At 46.2% G+C, this 22579-nt stretch overlaps 1 protein-coding gene across 2 annotated transcripts in view; it reads right to left on the reverse strand.

The window, feature by feature from the left end:
- Positions 1-22579, reverse strand: part of LOC138488902 (sodium channel protein type 2 subunit alpha-like) — a 1546115-nt gene that overhangs the window by 974554 nt on the left and 548982 nt on the right. For both annotated transcript variants that reach the window (XM_069616296.1, XM_069616295.1), the window contains exon 3: positions 3215-3333. In XM_069616296.1, coding sequence (XP_069472397.1) covers positions 3215-3333 — 119 coding nt within the window. The remainder of the gene's footprint in view (positions 1-3214; positions 3334-22579) is intronic.

Genomic DNA, 22579 nt, shown 5'->3' on the forward strand with positions numbered 1-22579 from the left:
TAGTGCCGGCTGTGATGGCACCGGCTGTTTTTACAGTCGGCAGAATTTGCGCCGGCTTGTGAACCGGCAGAGAGGTATTGGCAGTGCTAATTCCGTTACTGCCAATTTTAGGGTTTACCGCCCAACTCATGATGATGCCCTTAGTCTTAATCACCTACCCTTATCTCTCTGAGCTCTTTAACCCCTCTCTCTCTCAACTGGACACTTCCCTGCCTCCTTCAAATCTGCAACTGCCCTACTACTTATGAAAAAACCCTCTGCTGAACCAAACATCCCAGCAACTATCACCTGTTTCTCTCTCCCATTTGTTAAAGGTCTGTGAGTGGATTACTAAGTACCTTTGAAATCCATTTCAATGTGGCCTCTGTAAAAACATTGCACTAAGAATGCACTTATTCATGTCTTCAACTTTCTCTCTGTTCCTAATCACTCCAAACTCTCTTCTTTACCCATCCTTTTGGACCTCTCTGCCACTTTCAACACTCTTGATGACTACTTTCTTTTCCTCACTCTCCAGGTCCTTGGTTTTGCAAATCTGGTCTCACCTAGATTTCCTACTACCTGGAAGGTTGCTCCTTTAACATCTCCTGAATCTCACAAACCTCTGATCTCACCTCTCTCCCTGTCTGCATCTCCACATGGATCAGTCCTTGGACCTCTACTCTCCACCCTCTCTACCTATGCCCTAGAAAGACTTACCACTTATTGGCTTTCACTATCACCTCTTTGATGATGGCACTTATATATTTTTATACTTTCCCTTCTTTACCTGATCCATCTCAGAATGGATTACTAACTGACTCACTGTCACCGGATGGCTCTCTGCTGCCTCATGCTAAATTCTTTAAACATGAAAGTCATTGTTCTCCTGGTGTCCACACCATTCCTACCCTCTGCTACCTCCTTCCTTCATGACCTTTTTTGCTCTCTTGACCAATGCTCTCAAGCTTAGGATTCTCTTTGATAGCATAATTCGACTCCAACAATTCATCACACCACCCCCTCTGCTGCTCGTACTACCTTCTCAACAGTTGGAAAATTCTTAAATGTCTTACTTACAACTCTATGAAAACTCTATTCACACCCAGGGAAGGGTGCTCAGCCAATCAGGTGGGTGGAACAGTGGGCAAGAAGACACAGTGTCCTGCCTGCTGTTTCCAGCCATCCGAGACCCTTCCCTGGGTGGCACCATGCTGTTTGTGGGGAGGCAAAAACAGCAAGCCCCTCACCCTCCTCTCTACACCGCAAAAACATTTTTTTTAAAAAACCCTTACGTGTTGGACCAAAGCGTTGTGCTCCGGTCCTGGCAGTCCTCCCTCCTGTGGCTGCCATAAAAATAGAAAAGCATGGTGGCGGCTATCTTTTTTTTTTCTTTGGGAGAATGGGCTCGCACAATATGTGCAAGCCCATCTGCCAAAAAAGAAAATCAACTATTTCCACCCCTGGTGTAACCCAGGGTGCAAATTGTTATCACCCCCTTGCTGGGGGGCACAAATGGCCTGTAACGGCCCACAGTCCTCACCAAGGCCTTTGCTTTGCTCATGCCTACCTCGGCTCAGGCTGGTGGGCCATTACAGGCCTCAAACACCCGATGTGAGGGTGATTGCCATAATATCCACCCCCATGTTCAGCAAACTCTCTCTGTGGTTTCCTCCGTCTATACAAGATTCCCAACTTTGCTACTCGCCGCCTGTATAACCTACTCAGACCCTTCCCCACATCTACCTACCAACACCTTGCTGGTTGGCACTCCTTATACAACTGCTCCCTTTTCAAGTTTCTTCTCCTAGTCTACAAAGCTATAAATGATCCTGCTCCTCAGTACCTGCATGACTCTATCTTTGTCCACAAACCTTGTCATTCCCTCTGTTCCTCTTCTGCACTCAACCTCAATGCCTCATGCCCCCCTTATCCCTGCCTCTGCTTCTGCTCTTTCTTGCTACTCACCCTGCACCATTGGAACCCGTTGCCCATCACAAAGCTATCACGACTGTGGATCTCGTCAAAGCTTGACTTAAACTTCACTTACTAAAGATGGAGGTCCCCTCTCTCTTCCCCATCCTTCCTAAGCGACCCCACCACTCCCTGCAATAACAAATAATAATGTATTCATGTAAGTTTGTACATTTGTACAGTACTGCTCTTTAGTTTGAAGCACTTGCACCCTTAGGATGTTATCCATGTTAATCACCTGTTTATTACATTTGTATGTTTTGTTTGTTTCGTCGCGGGTCATCTCCCACTTTTGTTTGCACTCTCATAAACTGAATCACCACTTGTTCTCAACTTTGTGTCATTGTGTAGACACCCTTCTAGGGAATTCCTCAGCCATCTGTACATATTTAATTAAAGTCATTTCTGATTGCAAGTGACATCCCTGTTCTTCAAATAAATACAAATGCGAACACATAGAAATTCAAATGCTTCCACCCTTACTTCACTATCTCACTTCTCTTGGTAACCTCCCCTACAGAGCGTATCCATCCTCCATTCAGCTAACCCATCCTACATTACTACTGACCACTTTACTCCCCAAACCATCAAAGACCTTGCACCAGTCACCTTCTCACAACACTCCTCCCTCTTCATCCCATGTCAACTGGCACCTTCCCAGCGGACATAGTTATGATATGATATAATAGGCTATCTATAGCACGCTTAATACACAGAGGTTTCTAAGTGCGGACCCGGTGACCGAACCTGTGGTGCTCCTTGACGTCTTACTTCCAGGGCGAGCACGTTGCCCCTGAGCTATCCTCCCAATACCCATTAAAAAACACTGCTGGCACTATAAGTCGTTCTTTCCACCAAGCCAACCTGCCTCCCATCTGCTTCATGAGTATGCTGTCTTTAACGGAATCGTCAGCTACCTTGAGGTTAATTCTTTGACTGGCCCCCACCAATCAGGGTTATGTAGCAAGCAGTCAATATAAACCAATAAATACCCCGAGTTGACTTACCGTAGTTGGCCTTACTGCTGTAATGCCCGATTGCAGTTATGATACAAAAGCAGGGCCAAAAGGTCAACTAATAGGTATCTCCAAGGTACAATACATGCACTAAAAAAAAGAGGTTAGCATTGGGCATTATTACAATATAGCATCATTTTGAAAAATACATGATAAGGACATGCTGCAGAGGCAACACTGAAATTCTCTCACGCGTAATACAAAGGTTAATGTATTCATTTCATGCCAACCACTTGAAAGGATATGAATGCACCAAAATTTTAATAGCTATTTTTCTAACCGGGTTGAAAGGATTTAAAATGTACAAGGCAGAAGTGGCACTGAAGCGGAAGATCGCCTTCCCTCTGTTTAATACTATAAATGTCTGTAAAGCAAGCAGAAGATAAAAAAACATCCTTTAGAAAGAGGTACAACGTTAAAACACTCAGGCGTTTGCATGCTTCATTCTGTGCAGTGCAGTATGTAGCTCATATCATAAGCAGTGTGCTCTACATCTAAACGTCTAAAGGCCCTTGGAGGCACATTCATTTCAGCACTGTTTTTCTACAAAAGATTGAGAGCGGACTGGTAAAGACCAGCAGTATTTAATGCACTGGACAGCTCCAGACATGAGCAACAAAAAATAAAACGTTGTACTCTATTGATTAACAAAGCACGTCATAACGATTATTTCATTGTCTTTTTGACTGCTCAAATGCTTGACGATGACGCCTACACAATAACTTGACAGCCCAACATCTTGTCATTGTTCCCTTCTATTCCCCTTTGTTTTCAAGCTGCTTCACCATGAAATAATCTCCACGTTTGTTAACAATACACGACATGCTCTGAGTATAATGGCCCAGGGGCAGGGCCTCTACTGATGATCACTCACTATCAGACACAAGTTACTATTAGTGGAAAGAGGCGTGCATATGAAACCCGCAGCAATGCTAAGGACATTAGAATACTGCTAACTCTTGAAGACTAATCACGTACAGTTTCGAATGCTATTTATTTTATTTTTTATTTTATATTGGTTAAAACATGGTCAACCTTAACAATTGTATACAAAACAATAAAAGTAAATGCAAATCTTAAACCAAATTTAAATTACATTGTTTTACAATTATTAATTGATTCATTGCTTACAATCAGAATAACACAAAACAAGTTTTACAAAAAAGAACAGAGAAAAAAGAGAAAAAAGACAAGAGAAACAAGCTTGCTAAAAACTTCACAACTTATAAGATCTAGAGACACACCACCAGATTTAAAATATTAAGAAAAGCAATAACCGCTATAACCATGCATGGTGTTTCCCCTGTTATGTTATGTCATGTTAGCAGAATTTGTCGAGCGCACGTACACACAAGGGCATCTTGACGCTAAGGAGGAGGTGAAGTGTGAGATCCAGGCTGCAGAAGTTAAAAGAGCTGAGTCTTCAGTTTCCGCCGGAAGGTCATGTCATCGGTGATCCCCCGTAGTGGCAAAGGTAGGTTGTTCCATGATTTGGCGGCAGCAACCGAAAAGGCGCAGCCCCTTCACGAGCTAGCCTAAAGCGAGGCACCACCACCCGAAAGGTGGCTAATGAGCAGAGGGCAAGAGTAGGCAGGTAGCTGGAGAATTTTGTTTGCAAGAACTCTGCTCCGACCCCATAAAATGCTCTATGCACTATGCACATGGACTTAAACATAATCTGAGCGACGGGGAGCCAGTGCAGTTGTCTCAATAGAGGGGTCATATGAGCACCAGGCGGAGGGCGAAGGATGGATCTGCCGCAGCATTTTGAAGTAGTTGCAGCCGCCCAATTAGATAGCCAGGATGGGCCAGATAGAGTGAATTGCAATAGTCAAGGACACTTAGGACCAAGGTCGCAACTACCGGGCCTGATTAGCTGTAGGAATGAAAGGAAGTACCTTCCGGAGAATCCAAAGTTTTAAGTGGCCGGATTTACGTACTGCACTGACCTTTTCATCCATGGTCAGTGTGGCGGAGATCCGCACACCGAGATTCCGCACAGAATAGACTGGTATAGGAAGGGGGCTGAGGGAAGTAGGCCAGAAATCCGCTGTCCAGAACAGTTGGGGAGTGGACATACCCACAAATAGAACCTCGGTTTTACTGCCATTGACTTTCAGCCAGTTCAGTGACATCCATGATCCTAGCTCCTCAAGGCAGCATCTTAATCAGGAAGCCATTTCAGATTTAGTGAGATCAAGACGAACCAAGATCTGGTATCGTCAGTATATGAATAGAAGCGGGCCGAAATGAGGAGCAGGAGATATCTTATATAGATGTTAAATAAAATGGGAGAGAGTGCTGATCCCTGAGGGACCCCACAGGAAAGAAGGGCGGGAGCCAAGCGGAAAGGAGGAAGAGACATTGACTGGGAACGATCAGCTAAAAAAGCTGTAAACCAGTTGAGGACTTGGCCAAAGATCCCTGCCTCAGCGAGCCGGGAGATAAGGAGGGAATGGGTTATGGTGTCGAAGGCAGCCGACAGATCTAAAGCAGAATTGCTCTGACACCGTCTTGATCGACCAAACACGTTAAGTCGTCCATGACAGAGTTTAGAACAGACTCTGTGCCTCTACCTGGTCAAAAGCTGGCCTGGAAGTGATTAAAGAAATGAGAAGATTCCAAAAATGTGGAAAGAAGAGGGGATACCAATGCCTCCAGGACTTCCATCAGAAACAGCAGGAGGGAGATAGGATGATAGTTAGCCAGCACCTCGGGGTCCAGTGAGGGCTTCTTAAGCAGAGAAATGACCAGGGCATGGTTGAGAGAATGTGGGATTTCTCCTGTCGTAAATGAGATGTTAACTGCAGATGTAATGTGGTTAATCAAGTCAGTAGATGTCTCCTGTAGAAGAGCCAAAGGTATGGTATCTGCAGGGGAGGCTGATAAACTTTTCTGCTATTCAGAAATTAGTATCAAAAAGGGCACCTGGTTGATGCCTCGGGTGGGTAGTTGCGTATAAAGGAGAGAATGAGTGAGGTCATGGGGTACCTGTCTGATTAACGAAAGGTGCACACACTCCTACGGGGGTACAAATGACTCCTAACACAAATGTATCAGGACACTTTAAGTACCACAGTCAGATTTTAATGAAACTGTACTTTTTGTGTTAGTAGCAGAAACAACATCAGAATTGGAGAAGAGAGGGAAAGTGGACCAAGAGCCTGCAGTAGGAGGAAGTATAGCAGTCATTTCCTTCACGCAGATGTGGCCTCAATTTTAATGTTATCTCGAATGGTCACAATCTTAGTCAAAAAGAAGGCGGAGATGGAGTTACATAACTCCTGAGAGGGGGAGGGGCAGCAATTTGACCCATTTTAGGAGTGGGCAGAGTTTGGACTAGGTCGAATAGGGCCTTAGGTTTGTTAATACCTCTTTCTACCGTCTGCCCAAAATAGACTCGTTAGCATTTACTATATTGGTGTGATACGCCGTAAGCACGCTCCGAAAGAAAGATTGGAGTTTAGGAGAATAGCAAAGATGCCATTTTCTTTCAGCTCGCCTGCAACAAAGGTTGCTTTCCCTAGGTTTCGGTGAAAACCAGGGTTCAGGCGGACGTTGAACGGGGTATTTAAGAAGGCGGCTTTTAGTGTAGTCTGAGTGCAATTTTCCACCTCAGTCGGTGGAGTTATGAGGGGAATGGAAAAGGGTACCATAAAGTGATCTGACCAAATTAAAGGAATAGGAGTGGAGATGTCAGCATAGGAGGCGGGGGTGAAAATAAAATCTAGTATATTACCACCATTGTGGGTAGGGATGTTAACTCCCTGAAGTAAGCATAGATCAGCCATCAACACTATAACATTTGCGACAGGCTTAGCCATGGCCTGATTCACTGGGTGATTAAAGTCCCCCATGGTGATTAGATCAGGGTATTTCACTAGCAGCTCCAGTATAAATGCTGGGAATTCCATACAGAATTCCCAGGGGGCCGATAAACCAGTAGAACAGTGATAGTGAAGGTGGAAGATATGGAAATGTGAGTTAGAATGCATTCCATTTTGAGGGAGTGCTTCAGAACTGAGCTGGAAACTAGCTATTTTTGTAAATCAGGGCCACCCCACGACCAGGGTGGAAGGCCACATGATCCTCATGTATTAGTGTGTGGTTTTGTGGAAGAGATTGGACAATGGCAGAGCCAGAAATGTCTCTAAGCCAAGTTTCTGTAATGAAAAGGAGATCAGGCCCTTCAAGGGATAGCAGATCGTAGCAATTAATTGCATGAGCAACTAGGGACAGTGTGTTAAGTAATGCACACTGTAGGAGATTCGATTGAGCAGTTTCCTTCAGGGCAGAGACTGTCACAAAACCAGGTAGCCATCTAATGGTGTTAGGTGCGTAGGAAAGAAGCTCACTACGTTTAGCCCAGCCTAGTGAGGATGGAGCTTCTGCGGTGTACTGCCAAACACATCCTCCATATTTGTAAAGGGCCTGAAATTGAGGTCCCAAACACCTCTGAAAAATGACTTCAGTGACATTTGTAATTCAGGACAGTAAATGATCAGGTGCATCACTGTCTTGGTACTCTTCAAACAATATCTACAAACATTATCCTCCTTAAGAATGATCTTTCTGTGAGACAACATTTCTTTAGCCGGATACAGGTTCCACCTAAACCACTAGAAGTCTTGCAATTCTTGCTAGGGCACAGCTGGAGATAGGAGGCAGGAACTCCCTGATTTTTGTATTTCTTAACTAAGTGGTGAAGGGACCTATAACCATTTTGTCGATTGTGCGACACGAGCCGCTCCTGAACACTCATTTTGTAACATGACTAAGGTCATTTCTGAGGTCTCCTATTTCGCTATATAAGAGGCCAGCAATATTTCCTGACAGCAATGGACAAAGCTGTTCACAGCGGAATTCTGACCTGACACAACCAACGTTCCCAAGTCTTCATGTAAAGGAATCTCCATAGGAGTCAATAACGTACGATATAGTTGAACAAGCATCCACTTTACTCAAGCCCCTATGATCAACCCTAGATCAATCCCAGTTAGAAGCAAATTGTAGGGGTGGCACCGCATTGGCTATACGTAGGACCTTGCACCAGATCCCTCCTTCCAACTGGTCCAAAAAATCAATAACCCATATCGGCAAGGCTTCCAAGCCATACATCTGTTTTGGTATTACTTTCCCCTCGTACTATTTGAAAAGCGGGGTAATGGAAAACCTGCAATATTTGGTCCTGATCCTGATTTTATGCATCTGTATGTATAATACCTGCAGCCAACCAAAAATATAATCCTTTATAGTTTGTTTATTTGGGTAGGTAAGCACAGAGAACCCCATATAGGTCAGATTGTCTACAACCTCAAGCTTATCTTGACCCATCTTCCATAGATATGGAGTGCACCTGTAGGATTTCTGGATTTGGAGAATTTTGATTTTAGAATGATTGATAAGCAACAAATTCCCCTCAGCATATAAGTCAAATACCCAAATCAATCGCTGAAGACCTATTGAGGACTAAACAAACACCGGAAGGCCATCGGCATAAGCCAACCATCCAAGCTTAATACGAGAATTCTTAGGTGGAGCAAACGGCAATGGTTCCAGGCTTTCATCTTTATCTGATAAATATAAATTAAAGAGGCAGAGGGCAGAATGCACCATTGCCTCAGCCCCCCAATAATGGGCGTCTCTCTGGAAAGTGTGAATTCCCTATGCAGCCTTACCTTTATTCTGGATTGATCATACAGGCCACAAATCAAGTGCAAAAACAAATTGGAAAGCTTATGCCACAAAAACCCCCTGTCACCTAGGTCAAAGGCTGCTTTCAAATCGAAGGAAGCCAGGAAGATGTGACTTTTTCCCCCATTCCAGATGGTATCCTGTAAACACTTCAGTATAATTCCATTCAAACTGGTACCATGGCACATACGGAAATCCATTTGTTTTTTGTTTAACTCTACCAATTATTCTCCCCCAATCCTCCAGATGGAACAGAAAGACAGATGCAACATTTTTGCTGTCTGCATCCAAAATGGAGATTGGGCGATAATTGATAGGATCAAATTTAGGTCCCCTTTTATATAATGGGATCACATGCGCCGACCTCCAAGATGAAGGAAAGTGACCAGTGTCCATTATTTGCTTGAATAAAAAATACAACGATAATAACTTGTGGTCTCCCTTCAATACTTTGTTACTCAATTTATTAGGACCAGGGCTCGCAAATTACTAGAGCAAATAATACATTTGTGGATAAGTCCCGATCAAGATTTAATTCATGGATTTGTTCTAAGGCAATTGGATCTAATAAGGATGGCACTTGGGAGGTGGTATTGCAGTATAAAGTTATGTAAATTGGGAGGCCCAGTGCTGTTATGAAACTGTGCTGATTTGGCGTTCATTGTGATTTGCATTAAGCAAATTCATTAAGTACCAGAAACTACCCTTGGCTGAACCTTTCAAGCAATTTATATGTAAGTTCTGCATCGCTCTATACGATCGGGCCGTTGATGCTTACTCCAGTTTTTAAACAGCTGTCTGACCTGAAATAGCAGATATCAGGACCAGATCTTTCAGGGCCCTCCACGCCAGCCGAATGTTCGCTTTCATGGCACGTTCCCGCTCAGCTATAGACGGACCAAAAGCATGATTGTATTGTTTATGTTCAGATTTCCCTCTGTGTTGCTGAGACAAATGTTTCGTCCCTATCAGGGGATCTGTTAGTTGGTTAATAAATGGCCCAAAGTTGTCCACACTAAAAGTGTGCAATTTCCATTCCCATATGGCTTCCCGATGCAAGCTTTCAACCGTGTTGGGATTTCTTCAAAGTTTCTTCAATATTCTACATATTTATTTCTGGCTTATTCAAGCAACCGAGCGATCTCTCTCGCATTGGGCTCCGGTCGTCATTTTGTAACATCAAAGATTCCCAAGCCGAATTTCCTCAGCCCACCCCGCTCGTTTGTCAGAGGCGGTGGAGCACTAGTTAACTGTTCGCGCATGCGCAATCAGCTTATTTCTCTCTAACGTTCCAGAAACGAACGAGAGAGACTTCACACAGCTCTGGAGCCTACGTGAGTGGAAAAAAAGCATTTTCACAGCGTTCAGCAGTGTTTCATCAAGTATGCATGGGCGGATTGCATATTAAAAAAAAAAAAAAAGAAAAGACAAATAATAAGGCAATTGAAAACGCACAACCTTACAGCTGTTGTCTTTCAGCCAGGTTGAATTTAACAAGCTTTTAGTGCCTTCAGCAGTGCTCCTCCTCCACATATGACATGCATTACTTACCGTAATAGAATTTCTGATGATTGCATCTGCTTAGATTCACATGCTGTGCATATGGTCCGACATCCAGTGGTAACCGCAGAGTATTGCATCTTCTCTTTCAGGGGGCCGAAAGGGGACGTCAACATAGGCGTGTCTGTAACACTATCCCTATCGTGACGTCTAGTGTATCCAAAATCTCTCACGTGCCGAGGTCCCTCCGATTGTATTTTTTCTGCCATGAGGGAGCCCAAGGCTATATTGAGCGAGTACATGAAGAAGAGAGAAGTAGTAAGAAGTTTATGTTCCTTCCACCCCGAGCGGGGAGGTAGGGAGGGCGCATGTGAATCTAAGCAGATACAATCATCAGAAATGCTATTACGGTAAGTAATGCATGTCTTCTGATACTTGTTAATCTGCTTCGAATCACATGCTGTGCATAGACTAGCGAGCAGTACCCGGAGTTGGAGGTGGGTTGTGAGTGGGAACAGTACAGAAAAGATGTCTTAATACTGCTTGTTCCACCTGAGAATCAGACCTAGAATGAATGTCTAGGCAATAGTGTTTTGTAAAGGTGTGTACAGAACTCCAGCTTGCCGCTTTGCAAATGGAATCAAGGGGAACATTTGCAATGAATGCTATGGATGCCCCAGTGCCCCGAGTAGAATGTGCTCTAGGCTTGAAGGGCAGTCATCTCTTCACAAGAGTGTAACACAGTGTGATGCATTTGACAATCCACCTTGAGATAGCTGATTTAGAGACAGGATCCCCTTCTCTACCAGCTGCCACTCAAATGAAAAATTGGTTTGTTTTCCTCAGTGGTTTTGATCTTTCCAGATATAACATGACTGCCCTGTGCACATCTAGTGTGTGTAGGCTTCTTTTGGCCATGCTAGTGGGATTTTGGAAAAAAATAGGTAGTTCAATCGATTGGTTCACATGGAACTTCGGGATGAATTTAGGTGCAAATCTGGGGTGAGTGCGTAGAACTACCTTATCCATGTGGACTGTAACAAAGGGTCTAGAACAGAAAGTGCTTGTAGATCGCTAACCCTTCTAATAGAAGTGATAGCCACTAGGAAGGCCGTTTTATAAGTCAGGTCTTTTAGACTTGCTTTATGCATTGGCTCAAAGGGAGCTTCCATGAGCCTGGTCAAAACCACATTTAGGTCCCACCCAGGAGCTGGGTGAGAAATGGGAGGATACATCTTTTAACCCCTTCCATAAAGGCCTTAATCACCAGTATTTTCCACCACAACACCTTTTGTTGTGATGTGGTGTAGGCTGAGAGAGCAGCCAGATGAATCTTTAGGGAATTGAAGACCAACCCAGTGTCTAACAGATGGGTAAGGTACAGCACAATGTGTGTGGGTGAGCAATCGATGGGATTGACGCCCTTGGAATTACACTAGATGACAAAATGTTTCCATTTGCTGGCATAGCAATAACGTGTGTTAGGTTTTCTAGCTTCCCTGAGTATGTCCATGCACCTCTGAGGGAGCTGTAGGTGTCCAAACTCTATGACCTCAGGAGCCAGGCTGATAAGTTCAGAGTTTGTGGGCATGGGTGTAGGGTCTTCCCCCTGTCCTGAGACAACATGTTGTACGGGCAGGGTAGTTTTACTGGTGGGGTGAGGGACATTTCCATCAGATGAGCGAACCAGGGTTGGCGTGCCCACATGGGGGTCACCAGTATCATGGTAACTGGTTCCTGGTGCATCTTGTGTACTATCTTGTTGAGAAAGGGAGTTGGGGGAATAGCGTAGACAAATTTCCCTGACCATGTTATCCAGAGACCGTTCCCCTTGGAGCGTTTCTGTGGGTACCTGGAGACATAGGGCCTCATTACACTGATGGCGGTAAGGATTTACCGGTACCGATAAAATACAGGTACCGGTAAATCCTTACCGCCTTACTACGAGGTCCCTTTGCGGGTTGGGGGATTTAACGCCTGCTTTTTGCAGGCGTTAAAAACCAACCCGCAAAGAGACCCAGGGAGCTAATTACGGTACCACAATTTGCGGTACCATAATTAGCGCCTTCCCCATTCCCATTATGCCATATGGGGCAAAAATGGGAATGGGGAAGTGCAATGGTGGAAGGGGGAATTACCGCCCGCCAACCTTGGAATTGGGCGGTAATTCCCCTTTCTGCCAAGGCGGTGCCGGTATTTTACCGGCATGAACCATGGCGCTAATAGCACCATGGTTCTCCGCCATCCGTGTAATGAGGCCCATGGTATTGGCATTGGGCATTCTCCTGAGTTGCGAACATGTCAATCTCTGGGAAGCCCCATTCTGCGAAGACGTTGAACACAATGGGCCTCATCACGACCCTGGCGGTCCGGAAATAACGGTGGCGGTAAACCCGCCGCCACCGTTGTTTCTGGACCGCCTGATCACGACCCCTGCAGGCGGAAGGTGATGTTCCCGCCAGGTCTGACCTGGCGGTTTTAACACCTCCCGCATGCAGGCGGACGAGGAAACACCGGCAGCATTACGAGATGCTGCCGGTGTTTCCATGATCCCGATTCCCATTGAGTCCCATAGGACTCAATGGGAATGGGGATTTACACCATTCCGCCTCCGTGATTCCCGGAAAACCGGGGTTGTAATGCCCCGGTAATTCCGGGAATCACGGAGGCGGAATGGTAATGCGAGTCCGGCGGTAACCAGGTGGTTTTACCACCACGGTTACCGCCGGACTCGTAATGAGGCCCAATGTCTTTGTGCAAACGCCATTCGTATTCTTCGGGCAGAGGAAAATCTCTGCTGAGCACGTCTGCCGGAAGATTGAGTTCCCCTGGAACATGTTGGGCCAACAGAAACATCTTGTGTCTGAGAGCCCATATCCAAATGTTTTGGGACAGCTTGGATAGCCCTGGAGAGTGAGTGCCCCCTGTTTGTTCAGGTAATACATGGCTGTAGTGCTGTCTGTTAGAATCAGCACTGCCTTCCCTTGTAGTTGCATCTGAAAGGCCTTTAATGTCTTAAACACCGCTAATAGCTCCAGTAAATTTATATGGTTGAACGCTACCTGAGGGGACCACACTCCATGTGCTGTCTGCTGAAGCAGGTGAGCCCCATGAGAGACCCGTGAGAGATGCGTCTGTTGTGAGAGTGGCTTCCACTGCAGGGGTGGTGAAGGTCTTCTCCTTCAAGAGATTTTTTCTTGACCACCACTGCAGAGAGAGAGAATGAGGGCTGGCGAGACCACTACCAGATCTTCCCATTGTCCGCTGGCCTGAGACCACTGGCTGTTGAGCCACTCTTGCATGGGACACATGCGCAGCCGCGCATGGGGAACCAAGTATACGCACGATGCCATCATTCCTTGCAAACGCATGGCTTTGCGCACCATCACCTCCCGACTGGCTACATATTGAGGGATCTGAAAAAGCATGTTCTGAACCTTCTTGTTGGAGGGGAAGACGAGGCCGTCTTTCGTCCAGATCAGAGCTCCCAGAAATTGTTTTATTTGGCTGGGGACCAGACTGGATTTCTTCTTGTTGATAGAGAATCCTAGACTGAACAGAAGGTCTACGGTTTTTTGGTTATTCAAAAAACATGTGTCGTACGAGTCCCCTGTTATGAGCTAGTCGCCGAGGTAAGGGTAAACCGGGACCGATGACCTGCGCAGGTGTTCTGCAGCTACTGCCAGGACCTTCCTAAATACCCTTGGCGCCGAGGCGATGCCGAAGAGGAGTACCTTGAATTGGTAATGCCTGTCCTCTATCGTGAACCTTAGATATTTTCTGTGCACTGGCAACATTGAAATATGAAAGTATGCATCTTTCATGTCCAATGTTGCCATGTAGTCCCCTGTTTCAACAGTGGGATCACCTCCTGTAGCGTTACCATGCAAAGCTTCTGAGGTTTTATGAACTTATTCACTGGGCGTAGATCTAGAACAGGGCACATGGTGAGGTCCTTTTTGGGTACAAGGAAGTGCACTGAATAAAAACCCTTGTTTACCTGAAGAATAGGCATGACATCTATGGCATCCTGTCCCAGCAGCGCTTCCCCCTCTTGATTCAGGATCTCCAGGTGTTCTGGTGAAAGGGGCTGTGAGCGCGGTGGTCTGAATTGTGGAGGTCGGGCGAATTCCACGCAGTACCTGTGGGTGACCGTCTTTATGACCCACTGGTCTGAAGTTATCCCCTCCCATGCCGTGAGGAAAGATGTTAAGTACCCCCTGACCGGGGTGACATGGGAGGGGACCTGGATCTGATGGTCATTTCTGACCAGAGGCTGTGGCTCCTCTGGGATTGGGGCCTCTGCCTCTGGCTTTGCCGCATCGCTGACCCCTTGGAAGGTAGTATGCGGGGCTACCTGATGTTTGTCCGGTATTGAAGTTTTCCGTGCCATAGTTGTTCTGACTTGCAAAGAACTGCCCTCGAAAGGACCACTGAGATTTATTTCCTCTCTTGGGGGAAGGTCTTTGAGTGATTTGTTGTAGAGACTTAAGAGTCTCATGCTCCTTTTTGGCCTTTTCTAGGGCCTCATCGACCGCCTTTCCGAAGAGGTTAGCTTCTTCAATCGGTTTATTGATGAGCGGGGCCTGTGTTTCGTGCTTAAACCCTGAGGTACACAGCCAAGCATGCCTTTTGAGTAAGGTTCCTTGGGCCAGAGACCTGCCTGCTGTTTCAGCCATGTCCAGAGTGTTCTTTATCACATTCTGGTTCACCTGCCTCTCTTCGGCCACAATAGAGAGAAGCTTGGACTTGACGGGTTCTGGGACCTCTTGGAGGCCTTCCTGAAGTAGGTTCCACTGATCATCAGCATAACTCGATAGTGTCGTATTATTCGCTATACGCGTGGTATATGCGGTAGCCGAGGAGACTCGCTTACCGTAAGGCATACAACCTCTTGGTTTCCCTATCCGGAGGTGCTTCCCCCATGGCAAGGGGTACTCCTGCCCATTTCCGGGTGGTAGTCACTACCAAAGAATCAGGGCTAGCGTGCCCTTTAATGTATTGTGGGTCCGAAGACGTTGGTCGAAATAATTTTTCAACTCTTGGGTTCACTGCTGGGGTTTGAGCTGGTGACACGGGTAGGGAGCCAGTCATCTCTTAATAGAATTAAGGAGGGGAATGGCCTGGCTAGAGGGAGGTTTTTCCTCAAGAATATCCTCTACAAAGTCTTGCTCAGGCACTACCAGTTGAGTAGAGATTTGAAAATGCTCAGCTGCCTTTTTTAACATTGTATTAAAGACCATTTGGTCATCTAAAGGCGAGGCCTGGTGTGCCGGGGTGGATGAAGGGGAATCCACGCATAGTACATCGGTGTCCTGATCTTGATGGGGAAGAATCCATGGGTCCGCCCCCACTTGCTGGGTTTCTTCCCAATTGTCGGTGGCGTCCGCCTGGTCCTCATTATAATTTTGTAGGAAGGACGTTTCTTCATCTTCACTGTAAATGTCCCTATAAGTGTCTATCTGGACGATGTCTTCCTGCTGGATGGGGACAGAAGGTTGATCTACCTGGAAATGTGCAGCAGAATGAAGATTCGGCTTTACAAGATCTTTTCGGGGAAGGAGGCTCAGAAAAACTAATAATTCTTTCAAGACGGTCCATACACCCTTCAAACTTCTCCCTTGTCCATTTAGAGGACCCAGAAGGGCCTGCGGATGAAAAAGTGTTGTCTTCTGCCCTTCGGCGCTGAAATTTGTCACTCAGGATGTTGAAAAGAGGCTCTTGACTGTCCTCATAGGTATCTTGAGAATCGAGGCCCCATGGCACATCCGCGGCCTGTCCCATGTTTTTCGGCGGAACAGGAATAAGCCCAACCGCCAAAGTCATTCTCTCAATGCTGTCTTCAATTATCGCCCAATCCACGTGAGACAGTGGTTCCGAAGGTCTATCGGTAGATTTATTGTCTTCCTCAGCGTTAGAGGGCCTAGCAGTCTGTTTTTCGACTTGAGGTCTAGTCATGATTTTTGGGCCTAGCGTGATATTCGGGACCGTTTAGCGTCAGATTTCCGTGCTTCGGCATGTAAATCTGATTTGGGGGTAGCGCTCTTGTTAGTATTCGAATGCCCAGTCGCAAGATGCTGCTGCGGATGCAGGGAAGGGTTTGGATCTGTACGATCCGAGGAATCCGCTGAAATTTTCAACAGCCTTGTTGTCGCTTTCACCTTTTTCGACATACCCGTCAAAATAGGTGTAGGGGTTGTGTGCTTAGTGAAATGCGATTGTACTCCCCTGTCGCCAGGTGTTGTCCCTGAAGAGAGACCAGGGTCGGGCGTGGTGGACTTCGAATTTTATGCCTCAAGGTCTATCACATCCGCAAAGGATGTTTGGTCATCGGATGTACCCCGTCACTTTTGGCAGTTGTGGCGGTGGGGGAAGGGGACTCCACCCGTGACATACCGTACGCAACACACCGCTTTACATAATGCTCCTTAAGGGTCTTAGGCCGAAGGAGTTTACAAGCCGCACACCACTTCTTGTTGTGAGCTAAGGGGAGACAGGAGTTGCACGTCCTGTGTTTGTCCATCCAAGGATATCTGACCCTACACTTAGGACAGAACCTAAAAGGAGTCCTTTCCATAGCAAAAGGGGAAGAGGACCAGACTTAAAGGGTAAAGACGGGGAAAGAGGAAAGACATACCGAAAATATGGCCACCCCGACCCCACTCTCCCTACTGTAAAGTTCAGGCAGAGGGCCCGACCACATGGAAGCTCCAGCCACCGGATCTTAGGTGCCGAAATCCACCGCCGTAGATAAATCCCCTGCAGCCTTTGTCGAAGTTGATCTTGGTATCCAAGTGACTGAACAGGGAATAACCGACAAGTCGGAATAAGATAAACAATGTCTCTTATGTAAGAGTTTCGCTATAGGGCGACCAGTTATCTGGGTCGAAAAAAACAATCTGAGGGACCTTGGCGCATGAGGGATTTTGGGTACACTACACGTCACAATGGGGATAGTGTTACAGACACGCCTATGCTGACGTCCCCTTTCGGTCCCCGAAAGACAAGATGCAATACTCTGCAGTTACCACTGGATGTCGGACCATATGCACAGCATGTGATTCTAAGCAGATTAACAAGCATCAGAAATACAAATTATGGCCTGTGACAGGGGAGATGAGGCTTGGAGCAAGTACAGCAACCAGGAGCGGGTACTGGAGTAGGAAGAAATGGACCTCTCCCACAGCTCTATACAAGTATTGGGAGACTCCCTTGTAAGAGGAGTGGATCAAGGAGTACAACCTCTCCAGGACAGATTACAGGCCTTGGAGGACATATTGGGCACCAGAGCTGGCTATCCAGGTGAGAGGACCTCCACTAATAAGCCTCTGGAAAATACCACAAGGGGGAATAAAGTCACCCGGAAGAGAAAGCACTCTTCTACCCCCAGGGCTCATCGATGGAGAATAAAGAAAAGCCCCAGGAGGCAGCTGATGCCTTTAACCGGCTTAAGAACGCTTTTCTATTAAAATCAGCAGTGCCCAGGCTCGTACCCCCTACAACAGGGGCGAAAAATATAGGGGGAGCTCTTTCATCCTCAGAGGAGTTTGATCAGGAAGAGGAGCAGGAGGATGAATACAGAAGTCTAGATCATGAGAGCGTAAAATTGCAGAGCAAAACAACCTGCGAGAATAAAGCCATCTTAGTGGAGAGTACCCCAGATGAAAAAGACATATCCAATATGTTTGAGCCAGATAATATCAGGCACCCTAGGTCCATGGAGTGGACACCGTCACCAAGAGTGGCGCTGTACATGTCTCAGAAAATAAGGAAAACACTGGAGAAGGAAACCAGGTTTCGCCTCAGGGCAATATGCCCTAGCCCGAACTTACCAAAAAGGTAACTGATACCCCAGAGCTTGACCCTAAAATGCTGACTTTCGTCAATAAGGCAGGAAAGGATGCCAGAAAGGGTATGGACTGTGCCTGATAGTCTTTCCAGGATAAGATCCTGGACCTGACAGGGCCCATCGGAAAAATCATGGACCTGGCTGAGAGATCCAAGTACACGGGAGAACCAGTAGACCCGTTTATTTTAGCGGGATGGGAATCAAAGGGCTGTATGCATGCTAGAGAACACATACAGTGCACTTTCAGCAGAGAGGCCTAGGACAATGCTGTTAAAGATAGACAATAAACTCGGAGTCCTGGCATCCTATGAAGCGGGGGAGAGAGTACAAGGTTTGCTCTTTGGAGACACGTTTGTGAAGGAGTTGAACAAATTTGTGGGAACTTATACCGCGCTGGAGAAAACGCAGGCATCAATACGAAAGGTCTTCCCGGAAGGGTTTTTGCAGGGGCCAGTTGATATAGAGGTCGCTCGACTGGCTGATACAACTTAAACAGACGGCCCCAGGGCCCGAGAGCCCATTACTGGGAGACTTGTCTGCAAGACGCCTTCTTTCCAAACAGAGGTAGAGGATTCAGAGGATACAGAGGCAGAGGACACTTCAGACATCAGAACAATGCCACAGGTGAGAGAGCGCACAGAGAGATACCCCGCAGTAAGAGGGAGAACCTTGCTTTTCATACACAATTGGCACAAGCTATCATCAGATGCATGGGTTCTACAAACCGCTCAGAGTTTCCATCTAGAGTTCTTAGAGACCCCATTACAGCCAAACCCACTGCCGCGCATGCACAGTTTTCAAGCAGAAACTATGTTATTAGATACAGAAATAATTCAAGCGCTTGTGCACAAACATGCCATAGAGAAAGCACTACCTCATGCGGTGGAGTTCCTCAGCAACATGTTTGTGGTCCACCGCAAAGGCAAGATACGACCAGTCATCAATTTAAAAGAACTAAACAGCTGGTTAGTGTACAGACACTTCAAGATTGAGGGAATCCATCTGCTAGCAGACCTAATCAGAAAGAACGATTGGCTAGCGCGTCTAGATTTGAAAGCGGCATATCTGACGGTGCCCATAGCACCACAGTACCGGCACTTCCTAAGCTTTGTATGGAAAGAGGAGACATGGCAATTCAAGACCCTGCCATTCGGCCTAGCCTCGGCGCCATGGGCCTTCACCCAGCTTATGAGCCCCTCGCGGCAGCTTTACGAGAGCAGGGATTTCGAATGATCGTCTATCTGGACGACATACTGTTTATGGCAGAAGACAAAGAGAGGTTGCAGAAGCAAGTGCAATTGGCGACATCCTTGATCTCAGGGCTAGAATTTCTGGTCAGCACAGAGAAGTTGGCATTGACACCGTGCAAGCGGATAGATTTCCTGGGCTTTACGATAGATACGAGGAAGGCCATGCTAGAGCTCCCAGTGCCAAAAATAAGGTCCATAAAGAAGGATCTGAGGACAGCGCTCAAGAGACTGGCTATATCGCTTCAGAATCTAGCTTGGATAGTTGGACTCCTCGCAGCCTCTATCCAGGCAATCTTCCCCAGCCCATTACATTATCGAGCCCTCCAGAAGCTCAAAATCAAATACTTACAGAAAGGATGGAAGTATCATCTCCAAGTACCCCTGGACGAAGGCAGCAAGTCGGAGCTTCTCTGGTGGCTCCAAAATATGGAGGTATGGAATGGCTGAGCCATATCCAGAGACATACCAGAGCTTATTATAGAATCAGACGCCAGCAGGTCAGGCTGGGGAGACAGATGCGGCTGCACTCAAATAGGGGGAAAATGGTTTCAGGTGGAGCTAGCTCTCCATATCAATATTCTCGCGGGCTCCTTCACGGTAAAGGCATTTACCAAGGACAGGGCACAATGTTGCATCCTACTACGGTTGGACAATATGCACTTTTGCCTAGAAAAGAAGCTCTCCATCAGAGCAGAATATCTTCCAGGAGCGATGAACACAGTAGCAGACTGGAAATCCCGATACTTTATAGACTCCAGCGACTGGAGACTACACAACTCAGTCTTCGACAAATTACAGCAGAGGTGGGGACTGTTGCATACGGATCTATTTGCCTCGAGGCTAAATGCTCACCTGCTGAGATATCTCAGCTGGAGACTGCATCCAAAAGCGGTAGGGACAGATGCGTTCCTACACAGCTGGACAGGCCACACCCACTATGCCTTTCCCCCCTTTGCGATGCTGGTGAGGGCATTAGCAAAGGTATGCAGAGACAAGGCAGATCTAGTCATTGTGATACCGGAATGGAAATCGCAAGCTTGGTTTCCAGTTCTGATGATACTTTCAATGGATTTCCCCCAGAATATTTCTCACAAAATGGATCTCCTAGCCGATCCAGCAGGAGCACTGCATCCTCTGATACAAGACAGGGCGCTGAGCCTTCTAGCCTGCAGAATTGCAGGCGCAGATGGTGTTTGCCAGGACTTTCAGAGGATGCTACAGAGCTTATCAAAGTATCATGGGCCCCTTCCACACTTCGGAGCTATAATTCCGCTTGGCAGGCCTGGGAACTATGGTGCAGGGGGAGGAGTATTCCTCCCATTTCACATACATTTTCTAGCGTCCCTACCTACTAGAGGCCAAGCTTTTAGGACAGTGGGAGTGTACAGGTCAGCTATCTCAGCTGGGCAAGAGTTAGTAGACAGAGTCCTGGTTGGAGAGCACTTAGCAGTGGCGACGCTTCTCAAAGGGTTAAAGTTAGCAAGCCCCCACTACCTATATACTCATCCCTTTGATATGTTAACACGATCCTCTACCTATTCGAACAGTGGCCAAGAAACAACCTTCTTTCAGGGAGACAACAATCTGGACAATTAGCCACATTACTATGCCTACTAACATGTAGAAGAGTTTCAGATGTCAAAGCCCTGGAAATAGACAGAAAAATATTGTATCCAGAAGGTGTAGTGTTTAATATCGCACAGTGTACCAAGACCAGCTTTAAGGTTATTACCTACCCATATTTCCCAGATAACTGCAAACTCTGTGCAGCATTGTTCATAAAATGCGATGAGGCAGCAAGAGCAGCGATAAGGCCACAGAATATGACTCAGCTATTGATAGCACGCAGAAGGCCATATAAAGCAGTAGCTCCTGCCACTATAGTGAGATGGGTAAAAGAGGTTATGGAGCTAGCAGGAATTGACACTTCTGTCTTTGGAGCTCACTAGACCAGAGGAGCTTTGGCTCCCAGAGCTTTTGCAGCAAGAGATCATGAAAGCAGCAGACTGGTCCAGCGACTCGGTTTTCAGAACCTTCTATTTCAAGTCGGTCTCCAATATTGCCTCAGCAGTAGTACAAAGCTTTGAACAAGCATAATGCTCACCTTTGGTCCTGTCATAGAATGAAGATTGCCCAAGCGCTCAGCGCAGGAAGTCTTGATTCTATTAAAGAAACAGAGGCGAGCATTATCCATCCCACTAGGAATTTTTCACTGAAATGATGTAATGTATAGTATATTATGTATTAATACCAACATGAGCGAATTCCCCTCGCTAACAATATCAATCTCTTTTCACGTAGGAGACGAGCAAAAGATCTCTCGAGATTGATTGTCCATGAGGTCAGCAGTGAGAATATGGACCCAAGTAAAGAGGAGATTTGTAAGTCAACGCAGAATACCGAGGACAGAAAAGTTATCTAAGACTGTTTACTTAGACTCTTGCATGTGAAGAGGAAGTGCCAAGTGGCATCCACACTCCAGCCACCCCCTTAAAAGTAGCAGATACTTTCACACCAAAGTATGTGACGTATGATGAACAAATAAACCAGCAAAGAACAGCAGCTGTGCTCTGCCCAGTGCCTATCAGAGTAACAGCACCTATTGAAGTACCGACACCTAAGAAAACCTGGACAGTAAGGTACCCATTGAGAAAACCATATCTACAGGCAAGACAAAATGACGCTCATCAGAATGGAATACCCGAAGAAGCCAAAAAGATACTAAATCAAGACGAATAGTGACGTCATAAGAAATCGGACTGACGCACGTATAGAAGATATAATGACGTAAGAATACTGACAAAGAGATGAAATACCATGGATAAGTGACATCTTGAGCCTAAGGTGAAACAGTTGATGTCAAGATGCAGAAACTTATGCCATATGCACGATGAAGATATTTAGTACGTTTAAACGTGTACAGATGCAAGAACTCGCAAGAAGCAAAGAAATCGTTGAGCTTGCTTAGTAGTAAAATAGATTGCAGAAAGCAAGCGCCAATTATACATATAAATATACCTCAAAAGCATTTTACAGATGAGTATAAATCCACTACGCACATAAGCAGAATTGAACAATGATTACTAAAGGTCTCAAGAGGGGAGTGTTGCAGCAAACAAATCAAAAATTAAGACAGAGAGAAACCCAGCTGAGGGTGACCATGCCAAGAAGCCAAGGTCGTATCGGGCTGGAAAAGGCCAACAGTGGATACAATTAAAGAGAAAAAGAACAGAGTATTCTGTTCATAAAGGTCAAGATAAGCCACAGATGGTAGAAGACTGGCAGAATTAAATCAAATACATGAAATTGCACAGAGA

The sequence above is a fragment of the Ambystoma mexicanum genome, chromosome 9 (genome assembly GCF_040938575.1).
Source record: "Ambystoma mexicanum isolate Mex_15411 chromosome 9, UKY_AmexF1_1, whole genome shotgun sequence".
NCBI classification, from domain to species: domain Eukaryota; kingdom Metazoa; phylum Chordata; class Amphibia; order Caudata; family Ambystomatidae; genus Ambystoma; species Ambystoma mexicanum.